The 20004-nt window shown below is 29.3% G+C and overlaps 3 protein-coding genes and 2 long non-coding RNA genes across 12 annotated transcripts; 3 read left to right on the forward strand and 2 right to left on the reverse strand.

Moving 5' to 3' along the window:
- The first annotated feature begins 7 nt into the window (after positions 1-7).
- On the forward strand, positions 8-1763 carry LOC105834579 (protein ANTAGONIST OF LIKE HETEROCHROMATIN PROTEIN 1). Its single transcript, XM_028194405.2, has 4 exons — positions 8-409; positions 545-897; positions 971-1401; positions 1460-1763. The coding sequence occupies exons 1-4, from the start codon at positions 39-41 to the stop codon at positions 1622-1624; spliced, it is 1320 nt and encodes a 439-aa protein (XP_028050206.1). The 5' UTR covers positions 8-38; the 3' UTR covers positions 1625-1763.
- Positions 1764-2347: 584 nt separating this feature from the next.
- Positions 2348-4152, reverse strand: LOC118644032. Of its 2 annotated transcripts, none has more exons than XM_036287591.1 (4): positions 3748-4152; positions 3204-3493; positions 2921-3098; positions 2348-2836 (listed from the first exon to the last, which is right to left on the reverse strand). In XM_036287591.1, the coding sequence occupies exons 2-4, from the start codon at positions 3448-3450 to the stop codon at positions 2458-2460; spliced, it is 804 nt and encodes a 267-aa protein (XP_036143484.1). In that variant the 5' UTR covers positions 3451-3493; positions 3748-4152; the 3' UTR covers positions 2348-2457. The 2 variants fall into 2 exon arrangements, 1 of the variants encoding a protein (XP_036143484.1); XR_004963458.1 differs by having other exon boundaries at positions 2498-2836; positions 2916-3098; positions 3748-4134.
- Positions 4099-6579, forward strand: LOC118645843. 3 transcript variants are annotated; one of them, XR_004963464.1, is made up of 5 exons: positions 4154-4237; positions 4547-5741; positions 5860-5968; positions 6075-6360; positions 6471-6579. It is a non-coding gene; the product is annotated as an uncharacterized LOC118645843 (long non-coding RNA). The 3 variants fall into 3 exon arrangements; XR_004963465.1 differs by having other exon boundaries at positions 4099-4237; positions 5543-5968; XR_004963463.1 differs by having other exon boundaries at positions 4547-5968.
- A 135-nt stretch (positions 6580-6714) lies between these two features.
- Positions 6715-12438, forward strand: LOC105840174. The gene is made up of 2 exons (XR_004963467.1): positions 6715-6756; positions 10941-12438. It is a non-coding gene; the product is annotated as an uncharacterized LOC105840174 (long non-coding RNA).
- LOC105840165 lies at positions 11839-15266 on the reverse strand. Of its 5 annotated transcripts, XR_004963461.1 has the most exons (5): positions 15249-15266; positions 14528-14609; positions 13557-13691; positions 13200-13474; positions 11839-13124 (listed from the first exon to the last, which is right to left on the reverse strand). XR_004963461.1 is itself a non-coding variant. In XM_012687024.3 (4 exons), exons 1-3 carry the CDS (start codon positions 14653-14655, stop codon positions 13243-13245), a joined length of 411 nt encoding a protein of 136 aa, XP_012542478.1. In that variant the 5' UTR covers positions 14656-15042; the 3' UTR covers positions 11839-13124; positions 13200-13242. The 5 variants fall into 5 exon arrangements, 2 of the variants coding, with proteins under 2 accessions (XP_012542478.1, XP_036143489.1); XR_004963462.1 differs by lacking the exons at positions 14528-14609; positions 15249-15266 and adding an exon at positions 14658-15040; XR_004963460.1 differs by lacking the exon at positions 15249-15266 and having other exon boundaries at positions 14528-15040.
- Between the last annotated feature and the right edge of the window lie 4738 nt (positions 15267-20004).

The following is a 20004-nucleotide window of genomic DNA, read 5'->3' on the forward strand; positions in this document are numbered from 1 at the left end:
TTATGAACCGAATACAATTTATATATTAATAAATATAAATGATTACATTTTATGTACATTATTTTTTAGCATATCTTTATGTACTGTTTATAAAAATGGGAAATGATAATAAATTTTTAATTTTGGTAATGCATTGGATTAATTTATGTCTTTTATTAATACGTAAAAGAAAACAAAAAAGATGGTTAAATAGGCGATGGCTTGTAAGTCCTATTAATAAAAAGAGGATTCAATGTGGAGATTATAACAATTTATTTCAAGAAATAAAAAATGATTCTAAATTGTTTTATCGTTATACCAGAATGACATTGGTACATTTTGAACAATTAGTACAAATGGTAAAACCATATTTAACAAAAAGACATCCTCGTGCTTTAGTTCCAGAACTGCGACTTTTAATAACTTTAAGGTATATATACATAAAATTACATATTTCATGATTAGATTACATGTGTGTGTATGTGTGTGTAATTATAATAATAATAATTATATTATTATTATTATGTGTGTGTATGTACAATATATTATATCTACAATTTTACAGATACCTTGCGACAGGTGACTTACCATTTACCATAGCTATGGCATTTAGAATTGGTGAATCTACAGTAAGAGAAGTTGTCAAGGAAGTTTGTTTCGTTTTAATTAAGGTTTTAGAACCATTGCATCTTTCTTCACCTACAGAAGAAGATTGGAGACAATACGCAAATGGATATTGGAAAAGATGGAACATTCCAAATTGTGTGGGTGCTGTTGATGGCAAACACGTCAGATTACGATGTCCTCCACACTCTGGAACCTTATATTATAACTATAAAAAATATTATAGTATAGTATTAATGGCAGTGGCTGATCATTTATACAGATTTACATTGGTTGATATTGGAGCGTATGGAAGTAAGAACGAATAAAAAGTTTAATTTTACATATGTTTTATATATTTTACATATAATGACTTATTTATTTACAGGTAACAGTGACGGAGGCATTTTTCATGACTGTGACATAGGAATAAATTTAAATAATAATCGATTAAATTTTCCAAAAGAACAGATAAACCTTCCTGATAGCAATTTAAAAACATATACTTACTTTGTGGCTGATGATGCTTTTAAATTATCAAAAAGAATAATGAAACCTTATTCCAGTAGAAACTTAACATATAAACAAAAAATTTTTAATTATCGACTTTCAAGAGCACGGAGAACAGTGGAAAGCGCATTTGGAATTTTTTCGAGTAAATGGAGAATATTTCAAACTGCTATCAGTATGCTACCAGAAACTGCCGATTTAATTGTAACAGCTTCCGTATGTCTACACAATTATGTACTAAAAGAGGAGCAACGTAGTGGATATAAGATGTATAGCCAAGAACCAATTTCTAATAATAATACTAATCAGGTAAAAATAAAAATAAAAATAATATAATTTTTCAAAATAATAATGTTTAATCTTTAAGGATTTTTCACCATGGATAAATGTACCAAATTGTCTTGAAGAAGACAATAACGTAAGATATGTCAACACTCAAAGAAATACTTTAAGTGATTATTTCGTCTCTAAAGCTGGTGAAGTGGAATGGCAACATAATTATGTTCAAAGAGGCGTATACGCAGACGAATAAACATAAGTGTGTGTTTGTATGTATACATAGATTACTAAGTTTAGACATATAACACGTTTTGATACTAAGTTTTGTTTAACAAATTATCTATAGAAAATAAAAATTTATGTGTAAAAATGTTAAAATAGATTGTATTTATTAATAGTTAGTTTAAATCTGAATGCATATATTGATATTTTTTTTAAGTTTTTAGTTATTATAAAGGACTTTATATTTTTATAACAATTTATATTATAAGAATATTTAAATATGTATTAAATTTATATTATAATCAATATGCAATTTGTATTTTTTTATACATTTCTATAATATTATATAATTATTTGCGTAAAATAAAAATTACTTAATGCAAAAATACACTTTTTAATTATTTCTGACAAAGAATATTGCATTTGCAACCTTTTTGATGGGTTCTAAAAAATACAATTATAAAGTTTACAAATTTATTACAAACTGTACATAAATAACAAGTGTATTATATTATAACTTGAAACATGAGGAAGTATGCATATCACAAACTTTGTCTTAAAAACTAAATTATACATTAGTATAAAAATAAAGTTAATACAAAAATAAAAGTATTTCTTTGGTATATCTACCATTTTTTACAAACTAGATTTTTTAAATTACTTTGATAAATAAAAGCTTTTTCACATTTAAAACAAAAATAAAATTTAAAAAATCAAACTTATTACAAAAAGATAAAATCTTTTTATATTTAAAACAAAGTAATTAATAAAATCTTGAAAAAACTTATTATAGAAAAATGCAATGTACTTATATTTATATTGTACTACAAAAAACGCAAAATTTTCCATTTTTTAAATAAAATATCACTTTTCTGGTAATGGCGCAGTCAGGATATCCATAATCTTTTTTTTTTTGATATTTTTCTCTTTTTCTGGAATATTGTTAAATAGCACTTTTATAAATTCTATGAAAGCATTACCTGCTGTTGAAACTTGATTTTCCATATAATTTGATATTCTATGACTCATTTGCATTAATGTTTGTTCTAATTCTTTTGTTTCGTCAATCTTTCGTTTTTTCATCTTTGGTGCATAATTGTTTTTGTCATATTTAATATTATAAATGTGCTGCTCGTTAACACTTTCATTTTCCTTATTTGATCCACTTGCAACATTTTCTGACTCGGTACTATTATCTTCATCAATTACACTCGGTTGAGATTTTGTGCAATTAGTGTAGCTTCTGAAAATAAATAAACAAATAAATAAATAAATGTGTGTTACAGTTTTAATATATTAAAAAAATTAATTTAATATATTACTTTACTTTCGTCTTTTGATTACATTGTCTAAAAATGCTAACTGAGAAAAGAAAGGAAATTGAGTAGATTTAGTAGCAGCACTTCCACTTTTAGATTCAGTTTCAGTCTTCCTTTTGTCTCTATTATATTGATCTCTCATTAAAATACATCTTTTTTGACAATACGAAGGAGTATACATGTCACCTAACAAAAAAATTTTTTTAATTAATAGAATTACATTATTTTAATTATTAATATTATTTTAATTATTACATGATTTATTGGATGAATAAAATTTTTATTGTTTACCACAAGTTTGGATCATTATTTTAGATATTTCAATCCAAGCATTTTGTTTCATTATACAATCCTTAAAATTAATGTTACTTTTATCATATAAAAATGGGCGTTCTCTATATAATTCAATGAGAAGCTCATCACCAGTCTTTTCTTTAATAGTAATACATGTAGGATCACAATCATTATCACAGTCAATTATACTGCTTTCGTCAGATACATCCGCAATAGTTTTACAATAATCAAAATGATCTGACATCTTTTTATTTTTTGTAGCACTCAAAGATATTCCAAGAAATTTTCTGTTTAAAAAACAAAATTAAAGTTAAAATAATTTAAAAGACACATTAAAAATATTTTTAATACAATATATTTTAAAACAAAAAATATTAATTAATCTAACTTAAAAAACTTGTAAACAATTGCTGATTATTGTGATTAATTTAATAAAGAGACGAATACAAATGAATCATTGCCTTAATTTATAAATAAAATTATTTATATTTTATTTTAGCATATTTATTAATAAATTATTAAAATATATATTACTGCTTACCTCTGCCGTTGCACTTTCTTCACCACTAGTATACTCTACGTCACTCAACATGTACGACTCTACGTTTTTCTCTGCCTTACCCTACGACTACGACTGCGACACCTACGTCTCGCTCTCTGCCTTCGGCCTAAGAGTTCAGATCACGCACAGCCAGTAGTAAGTCATTCACTCAAAATCGTTTTATTTTGTTCGCTTCCTTCATTTAATATACTGTTGTCACTTCAGTGAACAACTATCTTTGACTTAACCGATCTCGACAATCGATAAGGCGGGAACGTCGGAAGCAAGTCAGAGCGGCACGGGCTATTCTCAATCAAACATACAGGGAGTTTTTGGAGGCGACACGTTACCCGAGGACTCACCTCGAGTCCCTCCTTCCTTTCCGATCCGCGAGGACTTACCTCGGTTACACGACATTTTCCCGAAAACTAGATGAGAAAATATTGGTACCAGCAAAATTCTCTAGGCAATATCGTTTCAATTTCTGCAGGTTAGTAACACTTAAACTAGTAAATCCAAGGTTTGCAGAGTCGGTTTTGACGTATGCGCGCGTATGTGTCAAACAATAAATATTGTATAAGTGATTTATGACATTTGATTTAATAAATAAATAAAATTACACAAATAACTAAAAATATAGTGCATAGAGATGAGCAAGGTGAACAAATGTTCTATATATTTATATGTGAAAGAACAAATTATTATATTTATAATATATTAATATATTATATTATATTATATTACATTGTATTATTATATTATATTATATTATATCATATTATATTTTATTAATTTTCAGTTTCTTTAATGTGTCTTCCCATATAGCACAGAAACCTTTCAGAGATATTTCAGAAAAGTTTCAAGTGAAAAGTGAAACATTTCAGAAACGTTTCGAAATGTTTTTGAGACAGCTCTCAGACAGCTCTGAGATAGCAAAATGTCCGCGATGCTTGCACTTGAAACATTTCTGAAAGTGTACTGAAAGGTTGCTGATACATATTTGCAACCTTTCTGAAAACAGTCAGAAATGTTTCAAGTGCAAGCATCGCGGACATTTTGCTATCTCAGAGCTGTCTCAGAACTGTCTCAGAAATATTTTGAAACGTTTCTGAAATGATTTACTTTTCACTTGAAACATTTCTGAAATATCTCTGAAAGATTTCTGTGCTATGTAATAGGTGCACTACACGCAGAAAAAGGATTCGTTACCAAAGCTAAAATTTTTAGCCATGAAAGATGTGTCTTTAAGACACAATAATAAATATCACGTAGGCCCCGAGAACTCACTACGATAGCATAGGTTGATCCGTTTTCTGGCACCGTGATCTGCTTTATGTAGCTTGTGAAGTGTAAATTGCATTACGAGAAAGGTGTCGCGTGCATCACCTAGTGACGATCCGCGAACAATATATGTGCTGGATTATTTCATAAGAAAGTTTTTAAAGATAACTCAATTGAAAGTTTTCAAGATAGCGTGTGTGAAAGATGTAAAAAATAACTCAACTGAAAAATTTATTAAATTATTTTATGTGAAAGGTTTTGGAAATAATTCAATTGAAAAGTCTGTAAAAATATGTCAAATGAAATGTTTTAGGGATAACTCAACTAAAAGTTTCAAATTTATTGCATGTGAAAGATTTCAGAAAAAAACTCTTTTGAAAGTTTGTTAAATTGTTTCATGTGAAAGGTTTCAGAAATAATTAAACGGAAAGGTCTGTAAAAATATTTCATACGGAAGGTTTCAGAAATATTTTTGTTGAAACATTTCAAATGACATATTACAGAATTCTTTCAGAATTGTTGCACATGGACTGTGAAAGGTTGAAACCTTTCTGAAAGCTTTCTGAAACAATCTGTGCTATATGAGTTTATAAACACCATGATTGAGTTCTCGAATCTTCGTCTTGGAATCATTCAGATTTCAATGAAATAAAATTAATAGAAGCATAAAGAAGGAAGATGGAAAGAAATAAATGAAGAATAGATAAATATAAGTAAATATCAGATAAGTAGCTAATATTTTTATAGAATAAAAAATTGTGTATCCTATGTGCTTTTTGTAATCGTAGAGGAACTAGCTGATTCCTTTTTTGAATTAATTTTTTCTTTCAGCTTTCCTGTCAATCATTTGCTTGTAGAATGTTGACAACCGGAAAACATTCCCCTGTCGAGTGAAACTACCAAATTCTGAGCCTACTACGTTCTTGAGTGTACCAAAATTGTAAGCAAAAAAGTTGAAATCACATTGTAGCATTAAGTAAGGGTACATTCCAAAATCTACTGCCAGTACTGACAGTACTGTTTTTTCGTTCCGAAATTGTTTTCAGTGTGCTGTCAGCAACTGAAAATTACTATCTGTTCTACAAAAATAGACCCTAGGGAATTACTGACTTCCGGCTAATTTTACACATTGTCCGGAGGCCGGAGGTAGTGCAAATCCAGTAAAGCATATGGCCGCCGTCCGCCGTACACTAATGTGTATAATTAAAATTGATGAGATTGTTTAAAAATTAATTGTAACAATGGAAACTGTTCGATACAAACTTATTGATGGCGATAATAACATTTATGAAGTGTTTTTTACACCTGAAGAGTATGCCAAAGCAGCGTCTGGTAAGAAAGATATACGTTCCTACCTTTAACCTATAAAGCATTATTTTTTAACAATAATAAATTATTTTTAACTTTCATTTTAATAATGTATATAATTTATATTTAAACAGATGGGAATTATGCAGCAAACATTTTAGGGAATATAAAAAAGGCAGGCATAAGTTCAGTAGACAAAGAAAATGATAGAAGTCAGGAAAAGGAAAGGGAATTAGACGAAAACAAAAATTCTGATACAGCTGCATAGTCACGGAATGCAACATTACAATTTGTGTCTTCCCAGATAACATAGGACGTCCTCAGGATCATCCTGAATATGTCCCGGGATGTCCTGGGATCTTGTCAGGATATAATAGTTGTATTATTGTAAATATTTTATGTATAAATTTGACTTTTAAAGTAAGTTTAGAATGTTAAATTCTGTAATAGTATTAATATAAATTGAAATTTTACTCATGTCTTGAGGACATCCTTGGGATGTCCTGAGGATATATGTATTTTAGCTGAAAACGTTATTCTTAAAATATTGTATAAAGAGTTTCATTAGCTACAAAATGTCTGAAAATAAACTAAATATAATGACTGTATAAATACCAGACATTTTAGATAGCCCAGAATGTTCTAAGAATATGATATTTTGAAAGTCCTCAAGACGTCCTAAGAGAGTCCTCAGGACATCCTACGAAAGTCCTCAGAACATCCTAAAATAGTATTCAGGGACATCCTGGACGTATAGTAATTTTTGAAAAAGACGGGTAAATTAATATAGCAAGTGAGAAATCTTTGAATATCGTACGTATTTCTAGAATGTATTGCAAAATCAAATGTGTAAAAATGTTGAATCTTACTTCAAAGTAAGATTGAATGTCTACATTTATTGAAACAATATGGCATATTAGCAATACTAAAAAATTATAAAAGATGACATTAAATAATTTTTTTATTTTATTTTATACAAACGGCGCAAAAACAGTTTTTTTAATAAGTTATTCCACATGCTATTTCGCGCGCATATGTAAAAATGATTTTAAAAAACTGTAAAACTTTATATTTATTTATAAAAATATAAGTGAACTATATATGTTTCATCCTTCTGACAACATCTACTGTAATGATCTATAACAAATATGTATGCATAAACAAGAAATACTCATGGATCATCACGAAGCGTTAGGAAGCGTATGGTCTTCGAAGTCAAGCATCGTCGGCGATGGTTGATACTTGGATGGGTGACCGTTTTCTCGGGTACAGAGATTAAACATGCTTTAACAGGTACAACTGTCGCTGAAACATGTATAGTCTCTTCTTCCTCTTACAAAATTATCGTAGAGATAATTTAAACTTTTAATTTTTTGTTAAAGTTTTTTTTCAATTCTCAAAAACTGTTAAAAATACTTAGAAATATTTAAAAAATTTTCTAAATTAATCGGAATTTTTTATTTTTTAAATTTTTCTGAGAAACGTTTCAATTCTTATAAAAAATTGATACATTTATCAAAAATCCTAAAAAGAAAAAATCTAAAAAATCTGACAAAAAGTGGTCATTGTTTGCTATTCCTGAGGATGTCCTGAGGAAATCCTATGGTATCCTCAGAACATCCGATGGACTGTCCTCAGGATGTCCTGAAGACTAAAAAGTGGCGCTCGTTTGCTATTCCTCAGGATGTCCTGAGGACGTCCCGGGATAAAATCAGGATGTCCTCAGGATATCCACGAAGTCCGTCCTGGACGTCCTGAGGACGTCCTAAGGACGTCCGTGTGCTATCTGAGTTTATACCAAGAATATGAGTCACAATTGCCCAGATAGCACACGGATGTCCTTAGGGCATCCTCAGGACGTCCAGGACGGACTTCGTGGATATCCTGAGGAATAGCAAACAAGCGCCACTTTTTAGTCCTCAGGACATCGTCAGGACAGTCCACCGGACGACCTGAGAATACCATAGGATTTCCTCAGGACATCCTCAGGAATAGCAAACAATGACTTTTTATTAGATTTTTTAGATTTTTTTTTTAAGATTTTTGATAAATGTATTGATTTTTTATAAGAATTAAAACGTTTTTTAGAAAAATTTAAAAAATAAAAAATTCCGATTAATTTAGAAAATTTTTTAATATTTCTAAGTATTTTTAAGAGTTTTGAGAATAGAAAAAAACTTTAACAAAAAATTAAAAGTTCAAATTATTTCTACGATAATTTTGTAAAAGGAAGAATTAAGACTATACATGTTTCAGCCAAGCGACAGTCGTACCTGTTAAAGCATGTTTAATCTCTGTACCAGAGAAAACGGTCACCCATCCAAGTGTCAACCTTTGCCGACGTTGCTTGACTTCGAAGACCATACGCATCATAACCCAGGTAGCAAGATGTCGTCTAATTGACGGCATTTTTTGGTCATTTTATGACGAACCAGACGTCATAATGTCGAGATAAAATGACGTCTAAATGTCGTAAAACTGACGTACATTTGTCTCATCTTAACGACGTCATATATTGATGTCAAAAATACGTCATTATATTCATATTATTGCCATTTTCATTTGTTAACGTCATTTTCAAGAAGCTAGTATCGTACATTTGACGGTATTTTATTGTTATTTTTATGACAAAACATAGGTTTTTAGATTAAATCTAATCAAGACGACATTTTATCGTCATTTTTATGACTATCTCAGATAGTAAAAGCCGTTATTTTGACGTTTAAAAAAATATTTTGGGTACATGTCCTATATATGCAGTACTTGTATTATAAAAATATCGAAATAACATAATTATAATGTAAAAAAAAAATTTACGTTGTTTCTCAACAAACATCGTGACCCACCACACCATAATCACATTTGGGATTGCCTAACTTCCGCGGTCACCCATCCAATTCTGAACCGCCGTCGACGTTGCTTGACTTCGAAGATCATACGCTACCTAGCACTTTGTGATGATCCATGAACACTTGATGCGCACGAATACATATTTGTTATAGATCAGTTCAATAGATGCGAGAAACATGAAACTTGTAGTTAACTAATATTTTTATAAATAAATATAAATTTACAGGTTTTTTCCTGATTTTTACATATGCGAAATAACATGTAGAATAACTTATAAAAATATGTTTTTGCTCTGTTCTTTCGATAAAGCTAAATTACACCTTAGAATGCAATATTTATAAAATATTTATAAAATATTTATAATATTTATTTAAATATTTTATAAATATTTATCCAAATATTTTATAAATATTTTTGTGGTCTTAGATTTGACAAATCACAAAGATTTATCATAAATATTATAAAAATATTTATGAAATATTTATAAATATTTACAAAATATTACTTATACAAATCTTTATCTTTTATTTACCATAAATATTATATAAAATATTTAGTCTATATTTTAATAATATGTTGAATACAAATTTTTTTCTTCGTGTATATAAAATATGTGTAAAATATTTATATAATATTTTGAAAAAATAAATATTAATAAATATTTATCATAAATATTATGTGCTGTCTGGGATGATTCTAAAATATTGATAGTATTAATTATATAAAATATTGTATTAATTTTAATAATGTTGTTTGTTAACCAATCTTTAAATAATGATTAATAGTTATAGGTAGCAAGGTGTCGTCCACTAGACCTCAATAATTCGTCATTTGAGGTCAAATCGTCAATTATTACAAAGAATTATAGTTAACGTCAGTAATTAATCACTAATAAAACCTTATTAATACGTCGTAAAATGATCAATTAACTGACGTTATTAATTAGTCAAGAATATGACGTCGAAAATACGTTGTAGGATGGATAAATGACTGACGTAATTAATAGGTCAAAAAATGACGTTACTATTACGTCTTAATTTGGTAACATGACGTCTGCGACCTTAAATGACGAATTATTGACGTCGTATTAACGTCACCTTGCTGCCTGGGAACCCTTCATGATGATCCAAGAGTACTTTTTGTTTATGCATTTGTTATAGATCATTACAATAGATGTTGTCAGAAGGATGAAACGTATATAGTTAACTTATATTTTTATAAATAAATAAGTTTTACAGTTTTTTAAAATCATTTTTCCATATGCGCGCGAAATAGCATGTAGAATAACTTATTAAAAAAACTGTTTTTGCTCCGTTCGTATAAAATAAAAAAATTATTTAATGTCATCTTTTAGTGTTGTTAATAATTTTTTAGTGTTGTTAATATGCCACATTGTTTCAATAAGTGTAGACATTCAGTCTGACTTTGAAGTCAACATTTTTACACATTTGATTTTGCAATACATTCTAGAAATACGTACAATATTCAAAGATTTCTCACTTGCTATATTAATTTACCCGTCTTTTTCAAAAATTAATATACGTCCAGGATGTCCCTGAATACTGTTTTAGGAGGTCCTGAGAACTTTCGTAGGATGTCCTGAAGACTCTCTTAGGACGTCCTAAGGACTGTCTTAGGATGTCCTGAGGACTGTTTTAGAATGTCCTGAGGACTGTCTTAGGATGTCCTGAGGACTTTCAGGATATCATATTCTTAGAACATTCTGTGCTATCTAAAATGTCTGGTATTTATAGAGTCATAACGTCGATGAAGATGATGTATAAGAAAATTAAAGACCACAATGGGAAATCAGAAAATGATCGACAAACATGGCAATACTTTGAGCTAATGGAACAAATTTTCGGTAAAAAATCGTGGATAAAACCTTTGTCAACCTTTACTTCGGCCACGAATATTTCTGATGCACAGGACATAGCGGCGACAAGTTTTGAACCATCTCCAACAAAAATTAAGATGACTACCATCGTCGATAAGTATTTAAATGAAATGATTGAAAGTAAGGAACGATCTCGAGAGGAAAAGAGCAAAAGGCATGCGGCAACTATGCAAAGACTTGATATACTTAATAGTCTGTTGCAAAAATTAATTGATAGAAAGGATGAATAAGAGTACTTTTTTTAAAAAGTAAAAAAAATATTGAAGCGTTTGTTTCTATTTTCTAAAAATTATATTTTAAAAAACATTATACTATATTTTATAACTTCGTCTTAGGAACTTGTCAGAGTGTGATAACTAAATATAAAATATTACTCATTTATTAAAAAATAGCTATTAACCGGTTGACTGTGTATGACGGCTATAATCGCAACATAGAAAAAATTAAGTAAAACTTTCTGAATTTGCTTGAAACTTGTTACTCGGGGGTTTCTGAAGTCGCTGATTACGAATCCAAAGTCAGATATACAAAATTCAAAATGGAGGATCCAATATGGCGGATCAAAATTACAAAAAATGGTTTAATTTTTATTAAATTTGGTACCCTTGTTTTTTGGGTCTTTGAATCCGAATATAAAATCAAAATTTAAAAATGGCGGATGCAATATGGCTTTAAAATAGTAATTCCGTCTATTTTTTTGTAATTTTGATCCGCCATATTGGACCCATTTTTAATTTTGTAAATCTGATATCCTATTCGGATTCAGAGACCCAAAAAACACAAGGGTACCAAGTTTCATAATAATCCGATGAACTTTCTTTTCAACAGACTTTTGGCCCAAATAGTAAAATTCTCTTACACAGCCAATGGGTTAAAAGGCATTATACATATTATATTATACAATAGTATTGTTCGTTTTGTCTGTTCTGGGTCTACTCGCAGCAAACCCAGAACAGACAAAACGAACAAGGCTAATAATACAACATATTTACAAAGTTATTAGTAAGAAGAGAAAAATCAAATGTAGAATTGTAAGCATTCGTGAGATCGAAATGTTTGATAACTTCAAAGAGATAATACACTGTTTTATTTCAAATATATATTTGTTTGCGAAGTGAAGGTTGTGTAATATTATAGCATTTGTAAGCATTCGTAAAACTGAAATGTTCAACAATCTCAAAGGTATTAATATTTTATTTCAAATATATATTTTGTTTGCAAAGTGAAGGTTGTGTAATTATAAGGAGATATAATAAAGTTACTATTGTGTATTGGCAATTAATAGGCTGACAAACAATGTTGACATTTTAGGATAAATTATTTTTACAATACAAATAAATTCTTTTTACTTTTAATAGCGTTTTTATTTTCAATAGCTTTACAAGTATTGTATAATATAAAATGGATAAAAAAAAGATTTTATAAATTTAATAAATAATTCAATACAATATTATTAGCTCTGGAAATTCATAGCAAACAGAGACCACTGCCATGATGAACATTTCCAAATTATAGTGTTATTGTAATCTAATATTGAGATGATCCCTAATCCTATCACGTTTTTCCATGCCTTGTGCATGCAGTATTGCATTCAAATTTTTCACACGGTTTTCAAAGCGATCTTCCACTATTAATGGAATTTCAACCATATCATTTCTAATTAAGCATATATTATGCAAAACACAGCATGCCATAATATAATTCGGAATGCGATCGGTTCTTCTTACAGGTAACCTAACAGAATTCGAAACCGTGATTTTAAGAGACCAATTGAACGCTCAACTATCATTCTTGTCGATGATAAACAATAATTATAGTTTGTTTGTCTCTCAGTCAATCGACCATTATCCTTGTAAAAAACGAGCAAACTCTTTTGAATTTTATAAGCAGCGTCACCAATTAAATGAGTATTATTTAGAAATTTAGCTGAATCATTACAGAAATCTTGCAATCCCGAAACACCAAAGACTCTCTAATCGTATACTGAGCCTGGATATCCCATGTAGCAATGTATAAATTTCATGGCGTGGTCACATACTACCTATAATTTAAATTATTTGATTATTAGTTCAACATATTATTATTATTGTATAATTTAATAAATATACCACCATACTTGTAATTGAATTGAATGATATCCTTTCCGATTGATATATCCTTCATGATTTTTTTTTTTTGGAGCATCTATTTTTACATGTGTCCCAACAATTGCTCCCAGTATATACACCGGGAAATCCTTTCATTTCTTGAAAGATCCTCGAGGATACCATTGCTTCTTCTTCTGTGGGCCATTTAATGTCAAACTCTCGAATACTAGTAAGAGCATTCATAACTCGCCGTACTGATCGCACAGCAGTAGCTTTACCAATGTTAAAGCGATCACATATTGATCTAAAAAGTAAAATTAATTATTCGTAATATCAAACTTGCATTTTTTTATTAAACTATTATTTTATCTTAAATCGTATCTCACCTGTATGAATCCGGGTTGCAAAGGTCCAAATTGTCATCAACAATTGCTTTTCTGGAGAAATAGGAAATCGGTTGAGTCCTTCATTTTTTTATAACAAGGGAATGGACAGAATTGTCCCTCACTGATTTTAATGAGCTTTGGATATGTTGTAGAACATAAAAAAATATTAGACCCATATTTTTTTTAGCTGCGTATCTCGACGTTTAGAGGTTGAAACCACCCCTCAAAAATAACGCATTTTTTCATTTTTTGCGAATATCTTTGAAAATATAAAGTTTATGAAAAAATGTTCTATACAAAAGTTTTATGGCATTTTATACTCTTTACAATAGTATATTTATATTTTTTAAAAATTTCAAACTTTAATTTACCCTACCCCCACCCCTTTTTTCAACATTTTTGAAAATTTTATAACGACAAAAATTAAAGAGCATTAAAAGCCGAATCCACCCATATATAATAACACATGGGTTTCATCATTCTCAATTATTGGCAAAAGAGAGTAATCTTGCGCTATAGGCGCCGCGCTAGAAGTAATATTGCGTTATTTCTTTAGTCGCGTCACACTCAATAACTGCCTCTCCTGCGTATATTTTTATATTAGAACATGTAAATGGATTAATCTTAATTATATAATACGCAACGTATTACACGATATAAAGCATAAATGCATATATATAACAAAAGTAGCATATATATACGTATATGTTTACGTACATTTTCATTGTTACAAATGCGAATATAAATTAATATAAAGCAAAATATTTTTTAACATTTAAAACTGCAAATACAATATAACAAAATATATAATATAAACAGAAAAATATAAAATATAAACTGCAATAACTATTTGCATAATTATATTATTTACACTACATGCACGTAGCACGCTCTGATAATAAAGATAATATAAACATATAATTTAATTTAATTTAAAATTTGAAAATACATTTATACGAATGTATATATACATTTTGCACACGACACGGGCAAATAACTTTAATATCAGTGTTGATAGAGGGACCGGTTGTTCTCGCGCAAGCGGACGTGAGTCTTCAGTAAAATATCCATTAGTAATAGAAAGGAGATCTTTGGTCATACATTTTGCACACGACACCAGCGTATAAATTTAGTAACAGTGATAGACGGATCGGTTGTTCTCGCGCAAACATGAGGCTTTAATGAAGTATTTATTGGTAATAGAAAGAAGATCTTTGGACTCCATACAATTTTTTTTTGTAAATTTATACAAACATTAACACATTTCACATATTAAACACGCATGTATATTTTCCCGTATTAAATAAAATAATTTATAAATATCGTATTCTATTTGATGAATACTTATAAGATTTTTTGGCGATTTTTCCTTAGTCTTGTGACAAATGTGCGTATTCTGTATGAGTGCCGACAAATGAAATATTTTATTTCAATTTAAATATATGTTTTATTCTATAAATTTACCTTCTTTTTCATTTTTAACAGGATTTTTATTATTAAATACAAATTATTTTTAATTCCTTAATTTATGTTGAATATATATACACAAATATAAATGCAAACGATATACAAATATATGCGTGCGTGTTAAATATATAAAATGTGTTAACGTTTTTATAAATTTGCAAAAAAATTGTATGGAGACCAAAGATCTCCTTCCTATTACTAATAGATACTTTATTGAAGCCTCACGCCTGCGCGAGAATAACCGATCCGTCTATCACTGTTGCTAAATTTATACTGGTGTCGTGTGCAAAATGTATGACCAAAGAGCTCCTTCTTATTACTAATGGATATTTTACTGAAGCCTCACGTAATGCGCTTGCGCGAGAACAACTGGTCCCTCTATCAACACTGATATTAAAGTTATTTGCCGTGTCGTGTGCAAAATGTATATATACATCCGTATAAATGTATTTTCAAACTTCAAATTAAATTAAATTATATACTTATATTATTTTTATTATCAAAGCGTGCTACGTGCATATAGTGTAAATAATATAATTATGCAAATAGTTATTGTAGTTTATATTTTATATTTTTGTGTTTATATTATATATTTTGTTATATTGTATTTGCAGTTTTAAATGTTAAAAAATATTTTGCTTTATATTAATTTATATTCGCATTTGTAACAATGAAAATGTACGTAAACATATACGTATATATATGCTACTTTTGTTATATATATGCATTTATGCTTTATATCGTGTAATACGTTGCATATTATATAATTAAGATTAATCCATTTTTATGTTCTAATATAAAAATATACACAGAAGAGGCAGTTATTGAGTGTGACGCGACTAAAGAAATAACGCAATATTACTTCTAGCGCGGCGCCTATAGCGCGAGATTACTATCTCGTTTTGCCAATAATTGAGAATAATGGAACCCATATGTTATTATGTATGCGTGGATTCGGCTTTTAATGCTCTTTAATTTTTCTCCTTACAAAATTTTCAAAATGTTGAAAAAAGGGTTGGGGATAAGGTAAATTAAAGTTTGAAATTTTTAAAAAATATAAATATACTATTGTAAAGAGTATAAAATGCCATAAAACTTTTGTATAGAACATTTTTTCATAAACCTTATATTTTCAAAGATATTCGCAAAAAATGAAAAAATGCGTTATTTTCGAGGGATGGTTTTAACCCCTAAACGTCGAGATACGCAGCTAAAAAAAATATAAGTTTAATATTTTTTTATGTTTTACAACAACATATCCAAAGCTCATTAAAATCGGTGAGGGACAGTTCTGTCCGCTCCCTTGTAAGTTTGGTCTTACAAGGAGACCTTAGCCCTCGTCTACAATAAAGATTTAAGCTTTAAGCCGCAAGAAATTAACCAATCACAATCGAGTATTCTTATAAAAATCTACTGTGATTGGCCAGTTTCTTACGGCTTAAAGCTTAAATCCTTCATTGTAGACTAGGGCTTACGGGTCATGGGTCATCGATTCTTTTCATACTTATAGGATTTGAAGATCAGTACCCGGACTTCAATTTCCTAAAGCAGTACGATGTGCTTCTCAAAAATACTCGAGAAAATCGATTTTGAAGATTTCAGATATCTTTAAGTACAGAAAATTTTGACCTATCGTCAGAGCCGCTCGTAGCCGAGCGCACAGAGCTCTAATTTCGTAAGCGCGGAATCGCTGGTTCGATTCTCGCTCTGTCCCCAATTTTTTTTTAATAAGTCAATGGAGTTTTTTTTAAATCCTATATCTTAACATTTATCAAATTGAAATGCTAATTAATTATTAAATATTTATTCGTTATTTTTTAAATAAAAATTAACATCTTTTTATTTTTAATTACCACTTGCTTGAAAATGCGAATATTTATAATAAATTAAAATTTGGTACAAAAATGGAAAAGGTCTTATTGTTAAATGCAAAAATAATATGAATAAATAATATTCAGTTATTTTATCGCTTACATTTTACGCTGTATCTTTAACACGTTAGTCGGAGTTTACAAGTCGAGTTTATTGTAAGTCGATCCTGATCGATCCCCATTCTCTCGCATCTAGTCGTGAACAAAGAACAGCCTTGCAAAAAGTGGGAGAAGTAAGGGTTCCGAGAAAGCAGATGCTGTGCTATTCGTATTTTACCGTTAAATAAAAATAAAGAGATGTTAATTTTCATTTAAAAAATAACGAATAAATATTTAATAATTAATTAGCATTTCAATTTGATAAATGTTAAGATATAGGATTAATAAAAAACTCCATTGACTTATTTAAAAAAAATTAAGGCCAGAGCGAGAATCGAACCAGCGACTCCGCGCTTACGAAACTAGAGCTCTGTGCGCTCGGCTACAAGCGGCTCTGACGATAGGTCAAAATTTTCTGTACTTAAAGATATCGGAAATCTTCAAAATCGATTTTCTCGAGTATTTTTGAGAAGCGCACCGTACTGCTTTAGGAAATTGAAGTCCGGGTACTGATCTTCAAATCCTATAAATATGAAAAAAATCGATGACCCATGACCCGTAAGGTCTCCTTGTTAGAATTTCTAACAAATAATTGAACGTATTGCGTGAAATTCTGTGGAAAAGAATGTTATGTAAAACAACTTGTATATTTTAGAGTACTATTTAAACATTTTAAACTATTATATTTATTTTACTTGTAGAAAAATTACGCGATTATTATATCACACAGTATTTTCTTCAATAATGAAATAATAGAGAAATTCTATCTTTTTGTTATAATTCCTACTGAAAATGTGCTTTGAATCCTTCATCCGAAAATAAAGCAACAACATTTTCAATGTAATTTTTTATGCGTGGCCTTAACCCTTTAACTCAAATGCACAAGATTTTTTCGCAAACTTTAACGGCGTAGACTTTGTATAAAACGGACAAACTTTTTATCAAATAGTACTTTTCTAGGAGGTTTCGACTGTGCTCTTTTGAATGCCGCTGCGAAAAATTGAAAAAAATGTCAACAACATCGAGTTTCTGAGCTTTTTTTTAAAAAAAGGCACGATTTTTTTCGAATAAAATTTTATTTAAAAGTGGATTTTCTTTATCGTAACGGATTTGGATTAAGATTGGAATCGCATAAAGCGTGTACTTTTTAGTTGTACTTGAAGACTATGCAGCGCAAAAATTTTTTTTAACATGGCGAATCGAATATGGCCGCTTAAATGTCAGAAATTTGGGAAATTTCCATTTTTTACCATTTTTTCTATTCAAACAATCGTAATTCGATTTACTAATGCTCATTAATTACATAAAAACGTTTGATTATATTAGTTTGTACAATAAAAAGTAAAATCCAATATAGCGGTTTCAAAATGGCGGCTAAGATTGGCGGAAACACCGAAAAAAGTAGTATAATTCGTAGTTTTTTATATATTTCTATGTACTAATGTGACTGGAGAGTACAATAGCAACTATGTACACTGTATGCGAGTGTGTGTGTACATACATTCAATTCAACAAATAATTATAAATGAAAATTAATGACATTACTAACTTCTAAATCGTCCTTTGCCAATAACTTCCATATCAAAGTTATTGATTTTTATCGTGAGGATGTGGACAATTATTGAGAATCTTTTTTTTATTTTTTTATATTTTATTAATTTGTTTATAATTTTTCATATTTTTATTTTTTAGGTACAAAAATTTTTTTTTCTTTGTAATTGAATCTAATGATTCTCGAAACATGTCTTACAAAAATATAAATGGCAATGTTTACAAAATTTATTTGTTCTTATTTTATATTTTTTTGAACAGTATTTTTGAGAGCTAACTAATTTGGTTTCGTGTTTTTTTTATGACTATAATCACGTGGTATATAATAAATAAAGTACCACACTAAAACGTTAGCTGTCCATATTTTACAACCGATATTTAGTAAGCACACGCAATGTTTAGCTACGACAAGCCAGCGATGCCAGTTCAGATACTCACGCCAGCAGGCTGCGCAAACAGTAGGAGATCTACTGTCATTTTCCATGTCCACAAAGTAATTTATATTTTTATAAGACATGTTTCGAGAGTAGTTAGATTTAATTACAAAGAAAAAAATTTTTTAACTGACAAATAAAAATATGAAAAATTATTAAAAAATAGATAAAATATAAAAAAATACAAAAAAAAACAAAAAAAGATTCTCAATAATCGTCCACCTTCACGCCGAGAATTGGTAACGCTGACATGGAAATCATTGGCAAAGATCTAAAAGTCAGTAATATCATCAGTTTTCATTTATAATTATTTCCCGAATTAGATGTATGTACACACACACAGTTGCTTTTTACTCCCCAGTAACATTAGTACATGAAAATATACAAAAAACTACGAATTATACTACTTTTTTCGGTGTTTTTGCTAATCCTAGCCACCATATTGGAAGCGCCATATTAGATTTTACTTTTTAGGGCACAAACTAATATGGTCAAACGTTTCTAACAATAAGTGATTAATGAACATTAGTAAATCGAATTACGGTTGTTTGAATAAAAAAAATCGTAAAAATTTAAGATTTACAACATTTCGGACATTTAGGCGGCCACATTTGATACACTATATTAAAAAAAAATTTTGCGCTGCATAGTCTTCAAGTACAATTAAAAAGTGCACGCTTTATGCAGTTCCGATCCTAATCCAAATCAGTGATGGGAACTCGCGAGATATTTCTCGCGCACGCGCATCTGAGCAACAGCGACGCAGCGCAGCAACGTATATATGTATTTAGTGATACTGTAAAGGTCCCAATATTCATCGATAAAAAAATATGAAGAAAATTATAAAGAGAAAAGTTTTTATTAATATTGTTACGTCCGGCAGACTCCACGATTTCCTTTCGTCAGAAAAACAAATAATTTACAAATGAAATTCCGTTTCAACGGTCTCCGATAATTTTTTATGCGTCTAGGATTAGTCTGTTAGAAACGTAATAACAAACATAAATGGACGAAACGACCAAGTTG

Source organism: Monomorium pharaonis, chromosome 5, assembly GCF_013373865.1.
Source record: "Monomorium pharaonis isolate MP-MQ-018 chromosome 5, ASM1337386v2, whole genome shotgun sequence".
Classification (NCBI taxonomy): domain Eukaryota; kingdom Metazoa; phylum Arthropoda; class Insecta; order Hymenoptera; family Formicidae; genus Monomorium; species Monomorium pharaonis.

Excerpts from the sequence above, each read along its gene's own strand:
- LOC105840165 (XM_012687024.3), bottom strand. The coding sequence starts at position 14,655 with ATGACCAAAGATCTCCTTTCTATTACTAATGGATATTTTACTGAAGAC. Across the intron at positions 13,608-14,527 it reads GCCCGTGTCGTGTGCAAAAT|AAAAGCAATTGTTGATGACA; the intron begins GTATATATACAT and ends CTATTTCTCCAG. Across the intron at positions 13,475-13,556 it reads TGCAACCCGGATTCATACAG|ATCAATATGTGATCGCTTTA; the intron begins GTGAGATACGAT and ends TTTACTTTTTAG.
- LOC118644032 (XM_036287591.1), bottom strand. The coding sequence starts at position 3,450 with ATGTCAGATCATTTTGATTATTGTAAAACTATTGCGGATGTATCTGAC. Across the intron at positions 3,099-3,203 it reads AATAATGATCCAAACTTGTG|GTGACATGTATACTCCTTCG; the intron begins GTAAACAATAAA and ends TTTTTTTGTTAG. Across the intron at positions 2,837-2,920 it reads AATGTAATCAAAAGACGAAA|AAGCTACACTAATTGCACAA; the intron begins GTAAAGTAATAT and ends ATTTATTTTCAG.
- LOC105834579 (XM_028194405.2), top strand. The coding sequence starts at position 39 with ATGATTACATTTTATGTACATTATTTTTTAGCATATCTTTATGTACTG. Across the intron at positions 410-544 it reads CGACTTTTAATAACTTTAAG|ATACCTTGCGACAGGTGACT; the intron begins GTATATATACAT and ends ACAATTTTACAG. Across the intron at positions 898-970 it reads TGATATTGGAGCGTATGGAA|GTAACAGTGACGGAGGCATT; the intron begins GTAAGAACGAAT and ends ATTTATTTACAG.